This window comes from Megascapheus bottae, chromosome 8 (genome assembly GCF_031878675.1).
Source record: "Megascapheus bottae isolate mThoBot1 chromosome 8, mThoBot2.hap1, whole genome shotgun sequence".
In the NCBI taxonomy this organism is placed as follows: Eukaryota; Metazoa; Chordata; class Mammalia; order Rodentia; family Geomyidae; genus Megascapheus; species Megascapheus bottae.
Window position 1 is genome coordinate 62,035,123 of NC_143516.1, and position 14,372 is coordinate 62,049,494.

At 42.1% G+C, this 14,372-nt stretch overlaps 1 protein-coding gene across 1 annotated transcript in view; it reads left to right on the top strand.

Moving 5' to 3' along the window:
* Positions 1-14,372, top strand: part of Me1 (malic enzyme 1) — a 93,375-nt gene that overhangs the window by 37,976 nt on the left and 41,027 nt on the right. Inside the window, exon 6 of the mRNA XM_090338508.1 lies at positions 7,069-7,172. Within this exon, the coding sequence (XP_090194634.1) occupies positions 7,069-7,172 (104 nt within the window). The remainder of the gene's footprint in view (positions 1-7,068; positions 7,173-14,372) is intronic.

Genomic DNA, 14,372 nt, shown 5'->3' on the forward strand with positions numbered 1-14,372 from the left:
AACATTATTTCATAAGTTACTTTGATGTCAAATCAATTAAAAAAAAATAAGCTCCATAACGGGCCTTGAAAGTTCGAGGGCAAGGTGGGCAGGAATGAAACTTCATCAGGTTGGCATGTAAAATGTTCAGCAATTCAGCTTTAAACCTGGGCCTCATCTGAGCATTCATCAGTCTAATATCGGTGTGGAAAAAGTTGTGCACCAGTGAATCCTTTTTTGTGTGGTAAGGTGCTGTAGAAGGTGCCCTGTCTCTGAGCTTTTGTGCTCACGGCTAGTGCTCTACCACTTGAGCCACAGCCCTGCTTCTAGCTTTTTGGTGGTTAATTGGACATGAGAGCTGCATGGACTTTTCTGGCTTCAAACTGTGAACCTCAGGTCTCCTTTTCTTGAGCAGTAGGGATTGCAGGCGGCAGCTTCTGGGTCCGACCATGGATTGAACTAGTTGTGGGAACAGTGATTCAGCACATACACCTTAAAATTATCAAGACAGCCAGCTGACTGGGAGTTCTTCATGCCTCTTTTCTCCTTAGTGAAACACACGGCACTGTATTGATGTACTTTGTGTCTCATGCTGCCATTAACCTCCAGATCTCTTCAGTCCAAGTTTTATTTTATATACCAATGACAACTGCTAGACAGAAGGTGATTCTTGCCCCTTTAAAAATCCAAACAAATAGGGACCGGGAACATGGCTAGTGGTAGAGTGCTTGCCTAACATGTATGAAGACTTGAGTTTGATTCCTCAGTACCCCATACACAGAAAAAGCTAGAAGTGGTGCTGTGGCTCAAGTGGTAGAGTGCTAGTCTTGAGAAATGCCCAAGGACAGTGCTTAGGCCCTGGGTCTAAGACCCAGGACTGACAAACAAACAAACAAACACACACTCTACAGTCCAGACATTCCATATTGGGGTGATACACTATGGCTGTAATTGAGTTGCCTCTGGGTGTTACGGGGGTTCTGTGCTATGTAGGTGGGTTAGGTCAGGGTAGTGTGGGATACTGCTAGTTAGAGGAGTTCAGTGCCTCTTTCAAAGGCCATAATCTCTCTAGAAGACCTCAGTGGCTTTTGGAGTATCACAGTCTAAAACTGTTAACCCAGCAAAAGCAAGACCCTATCAGCAAAACAAAAGCCAAAAAGGGCTTAGAGGCATGGCTCAAGTGATAGAGCACCTAAATTCATCAGACTGAGAACAGAACATCTCAAGACCTTTCAGTGAGGTCAAAAGTAACAGCAGTAACATTAAATCTACTTAACCATATCCCAGCTCCCTCAGAAAAGATTCAAGATTTTTCTTTACAGTATGATACTTGTCAGTAGAAAAAGAAAGAGCTAAACTTAAGGAATTTGAGATGGTTCTTCCTGCTGTTTACAAAATAAATCTGGCTGGAGAAGAGTATTAAAATCAAAGCTCCCATTTACAGGCTCCTGTTTTCCATCTTCTGACTTCTGTTGAGGCCATCTGCTCTGCAACAATGCATTTCTTTTCCTTGAAGTCCCTCAGTTCTGCACAAGGCACCTAGATGGCAGGTCACCTGCTTACTGACCACAGTTTTCATCTTCATTCAGTTTATGCCTTGGTAGAAAGAAATAAAAGAATGCAAGAAAACGCCACTGCTGAAGCCTGCTGATATTCTGGGCAGGCTGGGAATTCTAGTTGCATAAACACCTGTAAAACAAAGAGAACAGGACCAGAATCTCGATTTGTGTGCATGCACACACACACACACACACACACACACACACACACACACACACACACACACACACACACACACACTAGTTCTGGGGCTTAAACTCTATGCCTTGAACTTGAAGCTAGCACTCTGCCATTTGAGCCACAGCTCCACTTGCTCCTTTTGGGTGGTTAATTGGTGATGAGTCCCATGGACTTTCCTATCTTTCTGAGTAGATTACAGGCAGGAGACACCAGCACCTGACAGGAAGCTGAGTTTTGAAGTTGAAATCTGCACATCAGTCAGGAAAGGAGCAGATTTCTGTCTCCATCACCACTACAGTGCCTGTCATCTTAGGAAGCACACACCAGTTACAGGACACAACTCAGCCAGGGAGTGCCTGTCCACCTGGCTTCTGTCTTTTACTTACAAAACAGATCTCTTTGTAAGATGGTGTCCAAGTTTAGATTACCATCTTTGGGCCATTTTCCTTGGGTCCCAGCCTATGTTGGGGCCAGAGTCCATGGACAGGCTTGCTCAGGGTTGGGGTGAGGGGGCCTCTAAGCCTGAGGAGCAGTTGTGCTGGGCCCCTCCCCTCACCTGAGGGAAGCGATAGCAGTGTCACAGCTCCAGCAGAGCAGAGGACTTCTACAGGAGGAAAGGGACCACGCCAGCCAGCTCCTGGGGTCCTGGGGGCCCTGTGTCCTTGGTGTTCACTGCAGCTGCTAGTGTCCAGAGGCCTTGGTCACTCCTGTGCAGCACAGCCTGTCCCTGCTGCATGTGTGCACGCCCTGCTTACAACTGCCCGAAGCTCTTGATCCCTAGAGGTTTTAACCAGAAGTTAACCTGCCCCCGAGAGGTGAGGCCTCTGCCATGGTCCACAGCGTGCAGGAATGTGGCCTCTGCAGGTCCACTGAGGCCAAGGGAGGGATTGATGGAGTTGTTAGTAAAGAGGGCTATGCTAAGAAGGAGTCTGTGGGGTTTGTCCAGGGAGCTGGGATAGGGAAGCAGCTCCTGTCCAGCATACACAGAGTCCAGTCCTGGGGCCTGCCTGTGTTTCCTGGAAGGCTGAGATAGTGCCTGGTCCGTGGTCCATGGAATAGCCACAACAGGACTGCCAGTTCCTTCTTTCTCCTTGTTCACTCCTTCCAAGCGAGCAGAAGCCACAGCTTCCCCATGGTGAGCAGAGAAAGTTCCAGAGTGAAATGGATGCTGTCCACACCTGTGAAGTTAGGCTCCTGGCTACCTCTGGCCAGTTTCTGTCACTGGAGGTGGGTGAGGGTTCCTTCTGCTTCCCAGGTGCCAGTGAAGGCATGGACCCTGGAGTCCACACACGGAAGGCATTCGAGGACTCTCGAGGGTCTCACAGAGGCTCAGGCTCTGGAGTCTACGCATGGAAGGCATTCCAGGTTCATTCAGGAGTGTCACAGGTTGAAGTGTTAGCAAGGAAAGCAGGGCTCAAGTGGGGGAAATGGGAAAAGAAATGTGGTGAAAAACTCCCACAGGACTAGCTCAAGCAGATTGCTCCCCTTTTCAGTGGGTCTCATTGCTGTGCGTTTGTTCATGCATGTAAGTTACTTCAGTCATATTTTTACTCCTCACCCCTCCCTTTCACTCTTCTGCTCCCCCCACCAAGCCCCCACACCATTTTCACCATTTTACATTCTTGACATTTTCCCTTGTGTTGGATCTAAATCCCACATGTGAAAGAAGATGGTGATTGATGGGTATCATTTTGAATTTGGCTTATTTTTTTTTTTTTGCCAAACACGATGTTTTCTGGTTCTCTTCATTTACAAGTGACATGACTTAATTCTTTGTCATGGCTGAATAAAATCTTATATATGCATATAATATCCATAATGAATTCAATATATATACTTTCTTTACTCATCAGTTGATGAGCACATGGGCTAATTCCATCGTAGGCCTTGGTGAGTGGTGCTGTTATACTGGGAGCATGTGGCCATTGCTGGAGCACGCAGGCTACCTCTCCTTTAACTATCTGCCCCAGATTGCATACGTGTGGCTCGTGTGGAGGAGTGCGTGCTTGCTGACATTCACTGGGCCCTAGCTTCAGTCCCTAGTGACGCCCAGAGAGTTTTCTTTATTCTACTTAATTAAATCAGTTCCTTAGGTGCCAGACTGCTTAGTCTATGGAGCATCATAAAAACTGAGTAACCTTGTTGAATTACTTCATATATATTATGTATACATATTTAAGCATTCATAAGAATACTCTCAATTTTTAAGTCTTGTCTTGTTTTTCTTAATCTCATTAAAATTTTTGAAAAACCTAGTTTGTAACAGGGACATTGCTATTACTGAAGAAATTTTATAGGTCTGTGATTCAATTCAAAAGCATATCTTATTAATAAATCTTTTAAATTGAAATTTACATTGTAGCTAGACTTCTGGATAGTATATACTTTATTAGCATGGGAAGGGATGGGAGGGAAGAAGAGAAACATGTGACATTTCCCTTCTACTGTCTTCTTATCCTAATTCATATAGTAGTCTTAATGTGTTCCAGACAGGAAGCATTCTGAGGCTGGCAGCCTCCAGGAACATATTGGCACTTGAGCCTCAGTGGCTCAGAGGCCTAACAATAAACTTTGTGTGTGTGTGTGGGGGGGGGGATCACAGGGCTTGAACTCGGCCTCGTCACTGTCTCTGAGCTCTTCGGCTCAAGGCTACCGCCCTATCCCTAGGTCCTGGGCACTGTCCCTGAGCTCTTCAGCTCAGGGCTACCACCCTACCCTTGAGCCAAGCCCCATTTCCCATTTTCTAGAGGTTAATTGGGGATAAGGGTCCTTTTGTGCCCGAGCTGGCTTTGAACCTTGACCCTCAGATCTCAGCCTCCTGAGTAACCAGGATTACAGGCGTGAGCCACCTGCCCAGCTTGCCAATAACCTTTTTTTTTAATAGCTTTTTTTTTTTTTTCCAGAGCCGGGTCCTGAACTCAGGGCCTTGCACTTGCCAGGCAAGGGCTCTTCCGCTGAGCCAAACCCCTGACCCCAGCTTGCCAATAAACTTTTTAAACCTTCTGCTTTTCTTGTTAAATCCCTTAGGAAGCAACTGGGTTTTACAACAGCACTTGGTCATAAACATTTTATCTGAAATATACTTGGGTGACTTAACATGTTCACTTCTAACTCGTGAGAAGGCTTCTCTCCTCGTGAAGGAGAACTTTAGAAGTAACCCAGATGTGCCAAGCCAAGAGATCTCACAGTGGAGGAGAATGAACCTGCACACTGGGGAACACCCATGCACAAGGCGGGGCTTTCTGTTGAGTACACCCTTCTCTCAGACCATGCACACACATAACCTTGTTAACAGCGCCACACCTGCAAAGCCGTTCCCCTCACTGATTCATGAATGTCTGGGTCTCGTGTGCTGGCACCTCAGTCCATTCTGACTGCTCACTGCCTCTGGGACTTCTTGCTGCCTGCTTGTGACCAAGGCCCCTGCTTCTCTTTGTGGGTGCATTCTCCTTCCTCAGTGGGTCTCTGAAGTTCATTGCCCTAGGTTTGGGATATACCCTGGCCTCCTGCCTCTGTCCTGGGAAGGACCCTTCATCCTTTTCTCTGGTTTCTTCCTGCCTTGGGCAATCAAGGGTCCAGAGCAGCTGTTTCCGTTTTGTGTTTCTGTACTACTTCATCTTGGAGCACAGCACCCCCCAATCCGGTGGCTTTTAGGCCTCTGTGTGTCCAGCCATGGTCAGCACCACTGGACACAGTTGGCTCTCACAGTTCTTTCCAGACCAGACGACGATGGAGCACATAACATGGCTGTTAGGTATAGAGTTGCCATTTTTCTTTTTTTCAGCTATCAATTACAAATAGAGTTGTGTGTATGTTCTTGTGTTCCGTGATCTCAGTAAATGCAAAGGGTTTTGTTTGTTTGTTTGTTTGTTTGCTTGCACTGTTCTTGAGCTTTCTCAAGGCTAGAGCTCTACCACTTGAGCCACAGCATCACTTCTGGCTTTTTCTATGTATGTGGTACTGAGGAATCGAACCCGGGTCTTTGTGCATGCTGGGCAAGCACTCTACCACTAGGCCAAACTCCCAGCCCAATCACATGGTCTTTATTCTGCTTTTATTTTGTTGCTGTCTCTCGCTTCCTCTTCTTGTGTCATAGCCATGGCCACAGCTCTGGTACCAAGGTGAGGAGCAGTGCTGAGGTCTGAGGTCCTTAATTTGCTTTCCTTCCTGTTAGCTCTTCCTGTTGTGTTTAGCTGTGCCGTGAAGAGGGTTTTGTACAGACACCTTTATCTGTACGATTGATTATGTAATTTTTGTTCCAGTTTTCTAGTTCTTTTTTATTATGAGTGGTGATGTTTTATTATAAATAAGTTATGTTGCACAAGTTGATTTATTAAAATAATATCAAATGCTGTATATATTAAAACTCAGAGCAATGTTGTCTGAGACACAGCAGTTTAAGGAACATCTTAAGCCAGGGGTGGTAGCTTATGCCTGTATCCCAGGTACTTGGAAATGGACATGAGGAGAATGCCAGTTCAAGGCCAGCCTAGATAGAAAATGGAGACTCTGTTTCAACCAATAGGTATGTCAAACATCTGCCATGCCTGTCATGTATCTGTCCTGGCTACATGCGAGTCCTAAGTAGGAAGATTGACACAGACCTAAACATTGGCCCAGGCACAAACATTAGACCATATGTATCTCAAAAAGAACCAAAGCAGAAAGGTCTAGGGTGTGATGTAATGGAAGAGCACCTACCTGGTGAGCCTGGGACACTGAGTTCAATCTCTGGTACCACACAGAGGGAGGGAAGGGGAAGACAAAAGGAGGAGGAAGGGGAAAGAGAGGAGGGAGGGAGGGAGGGAAGTTTAAAACATTTCTTTTTAAAGTCAGTTATATTAAAGGTAAAATCAAAATGCTTTCTGAAGAAAAGAGAGAATCACTCTTTCTATTCATAAGTTGATATAATACCTTAAGCCTTAACATCGTTTCTGTGTAAAATCTGAGTTGATAGTTTTTCTAAGTAGCACTACTGAGAGATTATGATTCCTTTTTCTCTGAATAATTCAGAAAATTTTGACATTTAGCAGTATATATGTCATATATGCTGTACATGTATGCATAACATGTGTACACATTTGTATATGTACATATACACTATAGATGTAATATATATGACCTTAAGGTGTATTGGAGTGAACTGTCAAGATTTTCTTTTGCTGGCCATGGTGGTGCATGCCAGTGATAATGAGAATATGAATTTGAGACTATCCTGGGCTGCAACTTAGTTAAAAAAAGATTTTATTTCTGTATTTTGTTCCTTTTCTATAGATACAGAAAAAGGCTAAAGAAGAATAAATGAGTTGCTTGTAATTATTTTGGTTCTTTTTCCTTTCTTTGCCATAGGCATTACTTAAAGATCCATTGTACATTGGACTACGGCAGAAAAGAGTGAGAGGCCCAGAGTATGACGACTTTTTGGATGAGTTCATGGAAGCAATTTCTTCCAAGTATGTATATCTTCATTTCCTCTGTACTTGGTTTGCATTTCAACAATGTAAAGATATGCTAACATAGTAAGTACTGAAAACTCCACGTTGGCTATAGGATGGCTTTAGAATTAGACACAGTGTGAATGAAAAGCAGGGCATGTGTGTGTCTGTGTGTCTTCTGTGTGTGTCTCTCTCTGCTCCTCACCTTGGCTGGCCAAGTGGCCTTGTCACCTGTCTGTCCCTCCAGGTGTTCTCTGTGGATGTTCCCAAAGACTGCTGCTCTTTTTTTTTTTTTTGTGCGTCATAGGGCTTGAACTTGGCCTGGACATTGTCCCTGAGCTCTTCAGCTCAAGGCTACCACCTACCCTTGATCCAAGCCCCACTTCCCATTTTCTAGAGGTTAATTGGAGATAAGAGTCTCAGGTCTTTTTGTGCCCGGCTGGCTTTGAACCTTGATCCTTAGATCTCAGCCTCCTAAGTAGCTAGTATGACAGGTGTGAGCCACCTCACCCAGCTAAAATATCTTTTTTTTTTTTGCCAGTTGTGGGCTTGAACTCAGGGCCTGAACACTGTCCTTGGGATCTCTCAAGGCTAGAGCTCTCATTTGTGCCACAGCACCATTTACAGCTTTTTCAATGTATATGATACTGAGGAATTGCACCCAGGTCTTTGTGCATGTTAGGCAAGCACTCTACCACTAGGCCACACTCCTGGTGGCCTGTTGTTCTTACAAGAATTCCTGGAGCTCCCTGGCTGTGGGGATGTGGTTGTGGGGAATGGGGCTGTGGCCAGTGGTGACCGAGGAAGGCCTTCCTTCATTTTTTGTCATCTGCACCCCTCCCTGGCTCCTGACGCCATGTAGACTCAGCCCCTGTGCTGGTTTCTGACACATCTGGGCTCAGAGAAGCAGAAGGGGCAGGGGGATTCACACGAGTAGATACTATCCAATGGTCCATAATAAAACGAGAACCCGTGTATCGGTTCACTCCACGAATCCCCCAATTAATTGCAGTATTTGATTAAAGCAACATTCTCATCAAACCCAGTTAGCCTTTGATTATAGGTTACATGCTGCTATAAAAGTTTCTTTTTTTTTCCTTCAGAAAAGAGACTTCCACTATTATTTTATTTTCCTTTCCTGTTTTAATTTTGCTCTTCGTAATGACATGCATCTGCCCAGTTCAGCACAATGGCAATAAGAGAATTTGCACCACAAAAAAGGGCAGACCAGGCTTTCATGGATCATTTTAGGAAAACAGTGACAATATTGACTCAAAAGTATGTTCAAAGCTTTGTGTGGAGCTGAGGCTATAGCTCAGTTATGGGGTATGAGCTTAACATACTTGGGGCCTGGGTTTAAGTCCTAGCACCTGGGGGTTGTGCTTGATTTAAAAAAAAAAAAGCACAATGAATTTCCCACCCCCATAAAAACCAAAAACCAAACCCTGAATCATTCTCTTTTCTAATGACTCGATGAATCAACGAAGATATTGCTCATGCTATATGACAAATAGAAACACTGACATTAATATAAACAAAATATCTCACTAATATAAACAAAAATATCAACTAACATTCGTATTAGAATTATAATTGTTGCCTTTAGGCTAGTAAATATTTCTCATATTCAGAAGTAAGATGATTAAATAGTAGGTTTTCAGACATCCATTTCAGTTGACTTCTGTTGTTAGTGATCCATACAACAGGATGGGGCCATTTGTCAGAGGATCAAGCAGAGTGACATAAGAAGCTAATGGTCCTGCTATGGTGTCATGTGACATCATGCCCGCCCGCCATATCTAGGCATTTGAAGGCTCTGGTTTTGGCTGCTGCAAAGAGGCAAATATTATTTACTGTCTGTATCTGCAACGAGAATTTATCTATTCATTTTTTTTTAATTAAACGAGAGAAGTTGTTATGGGGGTTGAACTCAGGACCTGGCCCCTGTTCCTGAGCTCTTTTGCTTAAGGTTAGCACTCTACCCCTGTGGGCCACAGCGACACTTCCAATTTTCTGGTGGTTAATTGGAGATAAGAGTCTCACAAGGTTGGGAGTTTAGCCTTATAGTAGAGAGCTTGCCTAGAATGCACAAAGACCCAGGTTCCATTCTTCAGTACCACATATACAGAAAATGCTGGAAGTGGTGCTGTGGCTCAAGTGGTAGAGCTATAGCCTTGAGAAAGTCCAACGTCAGTGCTCAGGCCCTGAGTTCAAACCCTGGGACTGGCAAAACAAAACAAAACAAAACACTTGTTTGTTAAACTTGTCATTTAAAATATGACGTAAAAATCAACGTTAATAAATTCTCTAATAAAAAAAAATCAACGTATGGGGCCAGAAGTTTGGCCTAGTTTGGCCTGGCTTTGAACTGCCTGCCATCCTCAGATCTCAGCTTCCTGAGTAGCTAGAATTACAGAGATGAGCACCAGTGCCTGGCTGTTTTTATTATGTTAAGGGCCTGATTATATTCTGCCCTCTTGTTTAGTTGTATTTTATTTAAACTGGCACTTATAAATAATTCTATATTTCTGATAGTGTCTTGTAAAGATCTTCAGGTAGTTCCATGTCTCCTATTTTGTATGAAAATGTCTCGGTTTTCTTTTTTTAATTGCCTTTTGGTGGCACACATCTGTAATCTGAGCCATTCGGGAGGTTGAGATCTGAAGATTGCAGTTCAAAGTCAGCCTAGATAGGAAAGATTTCCAGGCTCTTTTTTTTTTTCCCACCCGTCTTGGTTTTCCCCCCTTCCCTATCAAATTTCAAATAACCAAATACAAATAATTTCGAGGCTCTTATCTCTTAATAACCACCCAAAAGCCAAAAGTGGAGCTAGAGCTCAAGTAGTAGAGAGCTAGCCTTGAATTAAAAAGCCAAGGGATAGCACCAAAACAGGAGTTCAAGCCTCGCTATTGACACCAAAAATGAAATAATGAAATAAAATAAAAATAGGCACGAGCATGAGATTCTACCTTAAAAATAACCAAAACAAAAAAAGCAAAAAAAAAAAAAAAGGCTTATCTGTGCAATCCAAGGGCAGAATGCCTATGTGGCAAACATGAGGAGTCCAAGAGCCTGTACACTTCTGACATCTCCACAGCTACCTGTCAGGAGCTCATATCGTAAAATCCAGGAAAGGCCCTAGATGATGTTAGGATAAATTTGACATTTCCTAAGTGTTTTTGTTGATTTAATTTGATTAAGCCCTTGTATTTTTATTTCATGCCTATACAGATACCCTTATCTTTCTTAAAATTGGTCTGAAGTTGCACATGAGCTAAGAGCCATCTAGTTTCTCGTGTTGCAGTTTGGGCCATCTTCACTCCTATAGTTCTGCCATTATTTTAGCAGTGTGTTCTGGGAGAGTTTTGTCACTCCAACTGGCAGTCTACCATTTTTTACTATATAGCCACAGAAACCATTACTACTTAAAAACATATGGGTTGCTTGGTTTTCTGTACAAATAACCTCATCCCCAAAATTAACTGCTGCTAGAGTTGCAGTTGTGTTTTCTTCTTATAGTGTTTATTTTTAAGAAGTTGTTCCAATAGCAGAAAGTAAAGTTTTCACTATTTCCATAATGCTTACAATTTATCAAATCTCTAGTTATTCAAGTTCTCCGTAGAGTACATTTGCCAGTTAACATGAACTACTTTAAAACATATACGTGAGATATTTGTTATCATACTTAAGCTATACTTATTCATAGACACAGTTGAGAAGGTCTTACATTTAAGATGGCATGGTTATAGTTGTTATTAAATTTAAGATGTTTGACCCAGTCAGTGAACTCTTAGGTAAGGTTTAGATTATAACATACTCATAACAGTGATCAGCAGTGTGTATAGATGAGCCAGGTGTGGTGTCTGTGCCTAGCTGCAGGGAGGCCATATGGGATGACTGTGGTCTAAGACCAGCCTGGGGCAAAAATTCAAGAGCCTATCAGAAAAATAACCAAGGCAAAGGCAGGCTGGAGCAGCATAGCTTAAGTGGCACAGCCTGGGGTATGAGTCAGTTGATTGATGTGACTTGGGAGGTTTTCATTTTCTAGTTTCCTATCCAAGGTAGATCAGATTCATTGTTTCTGTATAATAGTATTTCTAATCCTTTCTTCCCTCCCTCCCTCCCTCCCTCCCTCCTTCTCTCCTTCCTTCCTGCCCACCTGCCTGCCTGCCTGCCTGCCTGCCTGTCCTGGAGCTTGAACTCAGGACCTATAAGCTGTCCCTGAGCTTCTGTTTTTGCTCAGGGCTAGCACTATACCATTTGAGTCACAGCACCACTTCTAGCTTTCTCTGAGCAGTTTATTGGAGATAACAGTCTCATGGACATTCCTTGCCTGGATTGGGTTTGGGTCAGAACCACAATCCTTATATCTTAGCCTCCTGAGTAGTTGGGTTTACAGGCATGAGCACTGGTACCAGGTTGATGCCAGTTCTTTCACTCTTTCCACCTTTTTCAGTGACTACAAAAGGTAGGTCATAAAAGGACTAGAAGTGCTGGTATTAATATGTGTGTATTTATATTCCAGAGCACATTTGAGGCGAGTAAATGCTTGTGTCAGTATTTTAAAGTTGGATTTGGATTTTAATTCCAGTTGGGCTGTGGGGAAGGGAGCTTCAGCAGGTCATATCTGCTGTTTGTGCTTAATACAGTGTAACATACTCCACACTCTGTGCTGGATCCTGTATCACTGTTGTCAGTGTGGGTATCAGGGCTTTATAGTGGTTTTCTCCAATTTTCATGAGTCTTATGGATGTATTCTGCCACAACTCCCTGTTTTTATTACTAGAATGTAGACTGAGAGACACAGAACCTCATTTTCAAGGACTTTTTGTTTGTTTATTATACCACTTTGTATGGAGAAGTAGACATAAAATCATTACTGTTGAAACCATTCCTGAGATATTGAATTTTTTCAGTGTCTAACTAACTAAACTTTATCAAGCTACAAAGCCCTAACGTAAACCAGAGAAAAATGATTTTCCTAATACATGGCTGTACCTGTAGTAAACTAAAGATTTGATTTTTTTTCCTGCTCAAGGCTGTTACTGCATTAAAGATTTGAATTTTAATTACATAGACAAATTTAAGTTATTTTGTTTTGTCAGTCCTGGGGCTTAATCTTAGAGCCTGGGCACTATCTTTGAGCACCTTTGCTCAAGGCTAGCACTCTATCACTTGAGCCACAGTACTACTTCTGGCTTTTTCTGAGTATGTACTGAGGAATCGAACCCAGGTCTTTGTGCATGCTAGGCAAGTACTCTACCACTAGGCAACACTCATGGCCCCGACAAATTTAAGTTTTAGGCTGAAGTTTTCTTTGAGTATATGGGAAGATATATTGAAGGATGTCAAGACTTCTGCCTTAAATGGTAAAGATCCTTAAAGTTAGGGTCCTGTGAAAATGCTAAGGAATATGTGCATTGGCTCAACGATCAGAGTTAGTCAGGGTCAGAGAATCCAGTGATGAATGATACATCATTATGAGTCAGTTGAAAATGTTTAATTGCTACATTACATAATTGCATTTAGCATATAATTGCATTTGAGGGATAAATTTCTTGTTCAGCATTCAAAATACCTTTTTTTTTGCTTTACATGGATTTTAGTTTTCCATTGCTCTAAAAGTTTTATTTCATTTAACCTTGAGAGACAGAAAATATTTTTTACAAGTTTTGATTTGCCTTACATTATATTTGCTATGCTACATATGAATTGCATTGTCAGTCTCTATGGAGGTTCATAATAAAAAGTACTTTCAGAGTTAAAATAGCGATTAGTAAAACTACTGAATACTTGCAAAATCAAGAAGGCAGAGGCCTACGTAAGCTTTTTATGCCACACAACTACACCAGACTTTGATTCTCTCCCTTTTTAAAACATCTCTGTCAGTATCACATGATTAATCCCAAAGGAAAGATGGAGATCTTTGCTTAGCATCTTCTGTGAATTCCATTGTTATCCTGTATATTTATATTTTTAAAAAAAGTTAATTACCAAATACAACCAGGAATTTTTTTTTGCTATCTTCTTCATCCACTTCCACAACTGTAGCCCAGCTTCTGTGACACTCTGCTGCCATTTTCTATGTCTGTCACCATTCCCAGTGGGATGGGTCTCCCGTGTGTCATGTTAATAAATCCCCATCATTAACTGCTTTTACCTACATGTAAATCTCTTTCTGTGTGGAACTGTACTCCCTGTCTTTCTGCCTTTCTGCTTTCCACTTCCCCATATACAGAGCAAACTTTAAAAGAATTTTTATAAAGAATAAAGTTTAGTTTCTGCGTTTATGTGGCAACAACTGCCTAAAAGTAATTCTGAACTCTGTTTCCATTTTCGATGGGTTTACAGAGGGCAAAACTTCACATTTCTTCATAAATGGGTAACACAAAGTGAATATACGTTTGTTTAATTTTTTTTTTTTTGCCAGTCCTGGGCTTGAGCTCAGGGTTTGAGCACTGTCCTTGGACTTTCTCAAGGCTAGCACTCTACCACTTGAGCCTCAGCACCACTTCTGGCTTTTTGATATGTATGTGGGGTACCGAGGAATCAAACCCGGTTCTTCGTGCATGCTAGGCAAGCACTCTACTACTAGGCCAAAGTCCCGGCCCCCACGTTTCTTTAATTTTTGAGGCACAAATATTTCCATGAAAATATTTTATGAAAGGTGAAATGTTAGCTATATAGTTCATATTTAATATAGAATTTAATCTAAAGTAAATTTCAGAGTAATTTGATATTAATTCTTTTACAGCCATTTTAACGGAAAGGATTCTGGCATTGATGATAGTCTATAAAGGCCATTTGTCACAGAAAGTAGTCTATCTAGAAACTGCTAATATAAACACATTTTCAGGATATTCCATGTTTCATAAGAATTCAATTTCCTAAGACTATCTGACCTCCTTAGTTGATCGTTTATATAGTTTCCTATTCTAAACACAAAAGAATTTGCTTTTATTTATTTATTTATTGCCAGTTCTGGAGCTTGAACTCAGAGCACTGTCCCTGAGCTTCTTTTGCTCAAAGATAGCACTCTACCACTTGAGCTACAATGCCACTTTCTGCTTTTTGTTTGTTTGTTTATAAGTTATTGAGGAATGGAACCCAGGGCTTCATGCATGGTAGGCAAGCAGTCTAGTCTATCACTAAACCACATTCCTAGCCCAAGAATTTACTTTTATACTTTTTACATAAAACTCAACAGGCATGAATGTT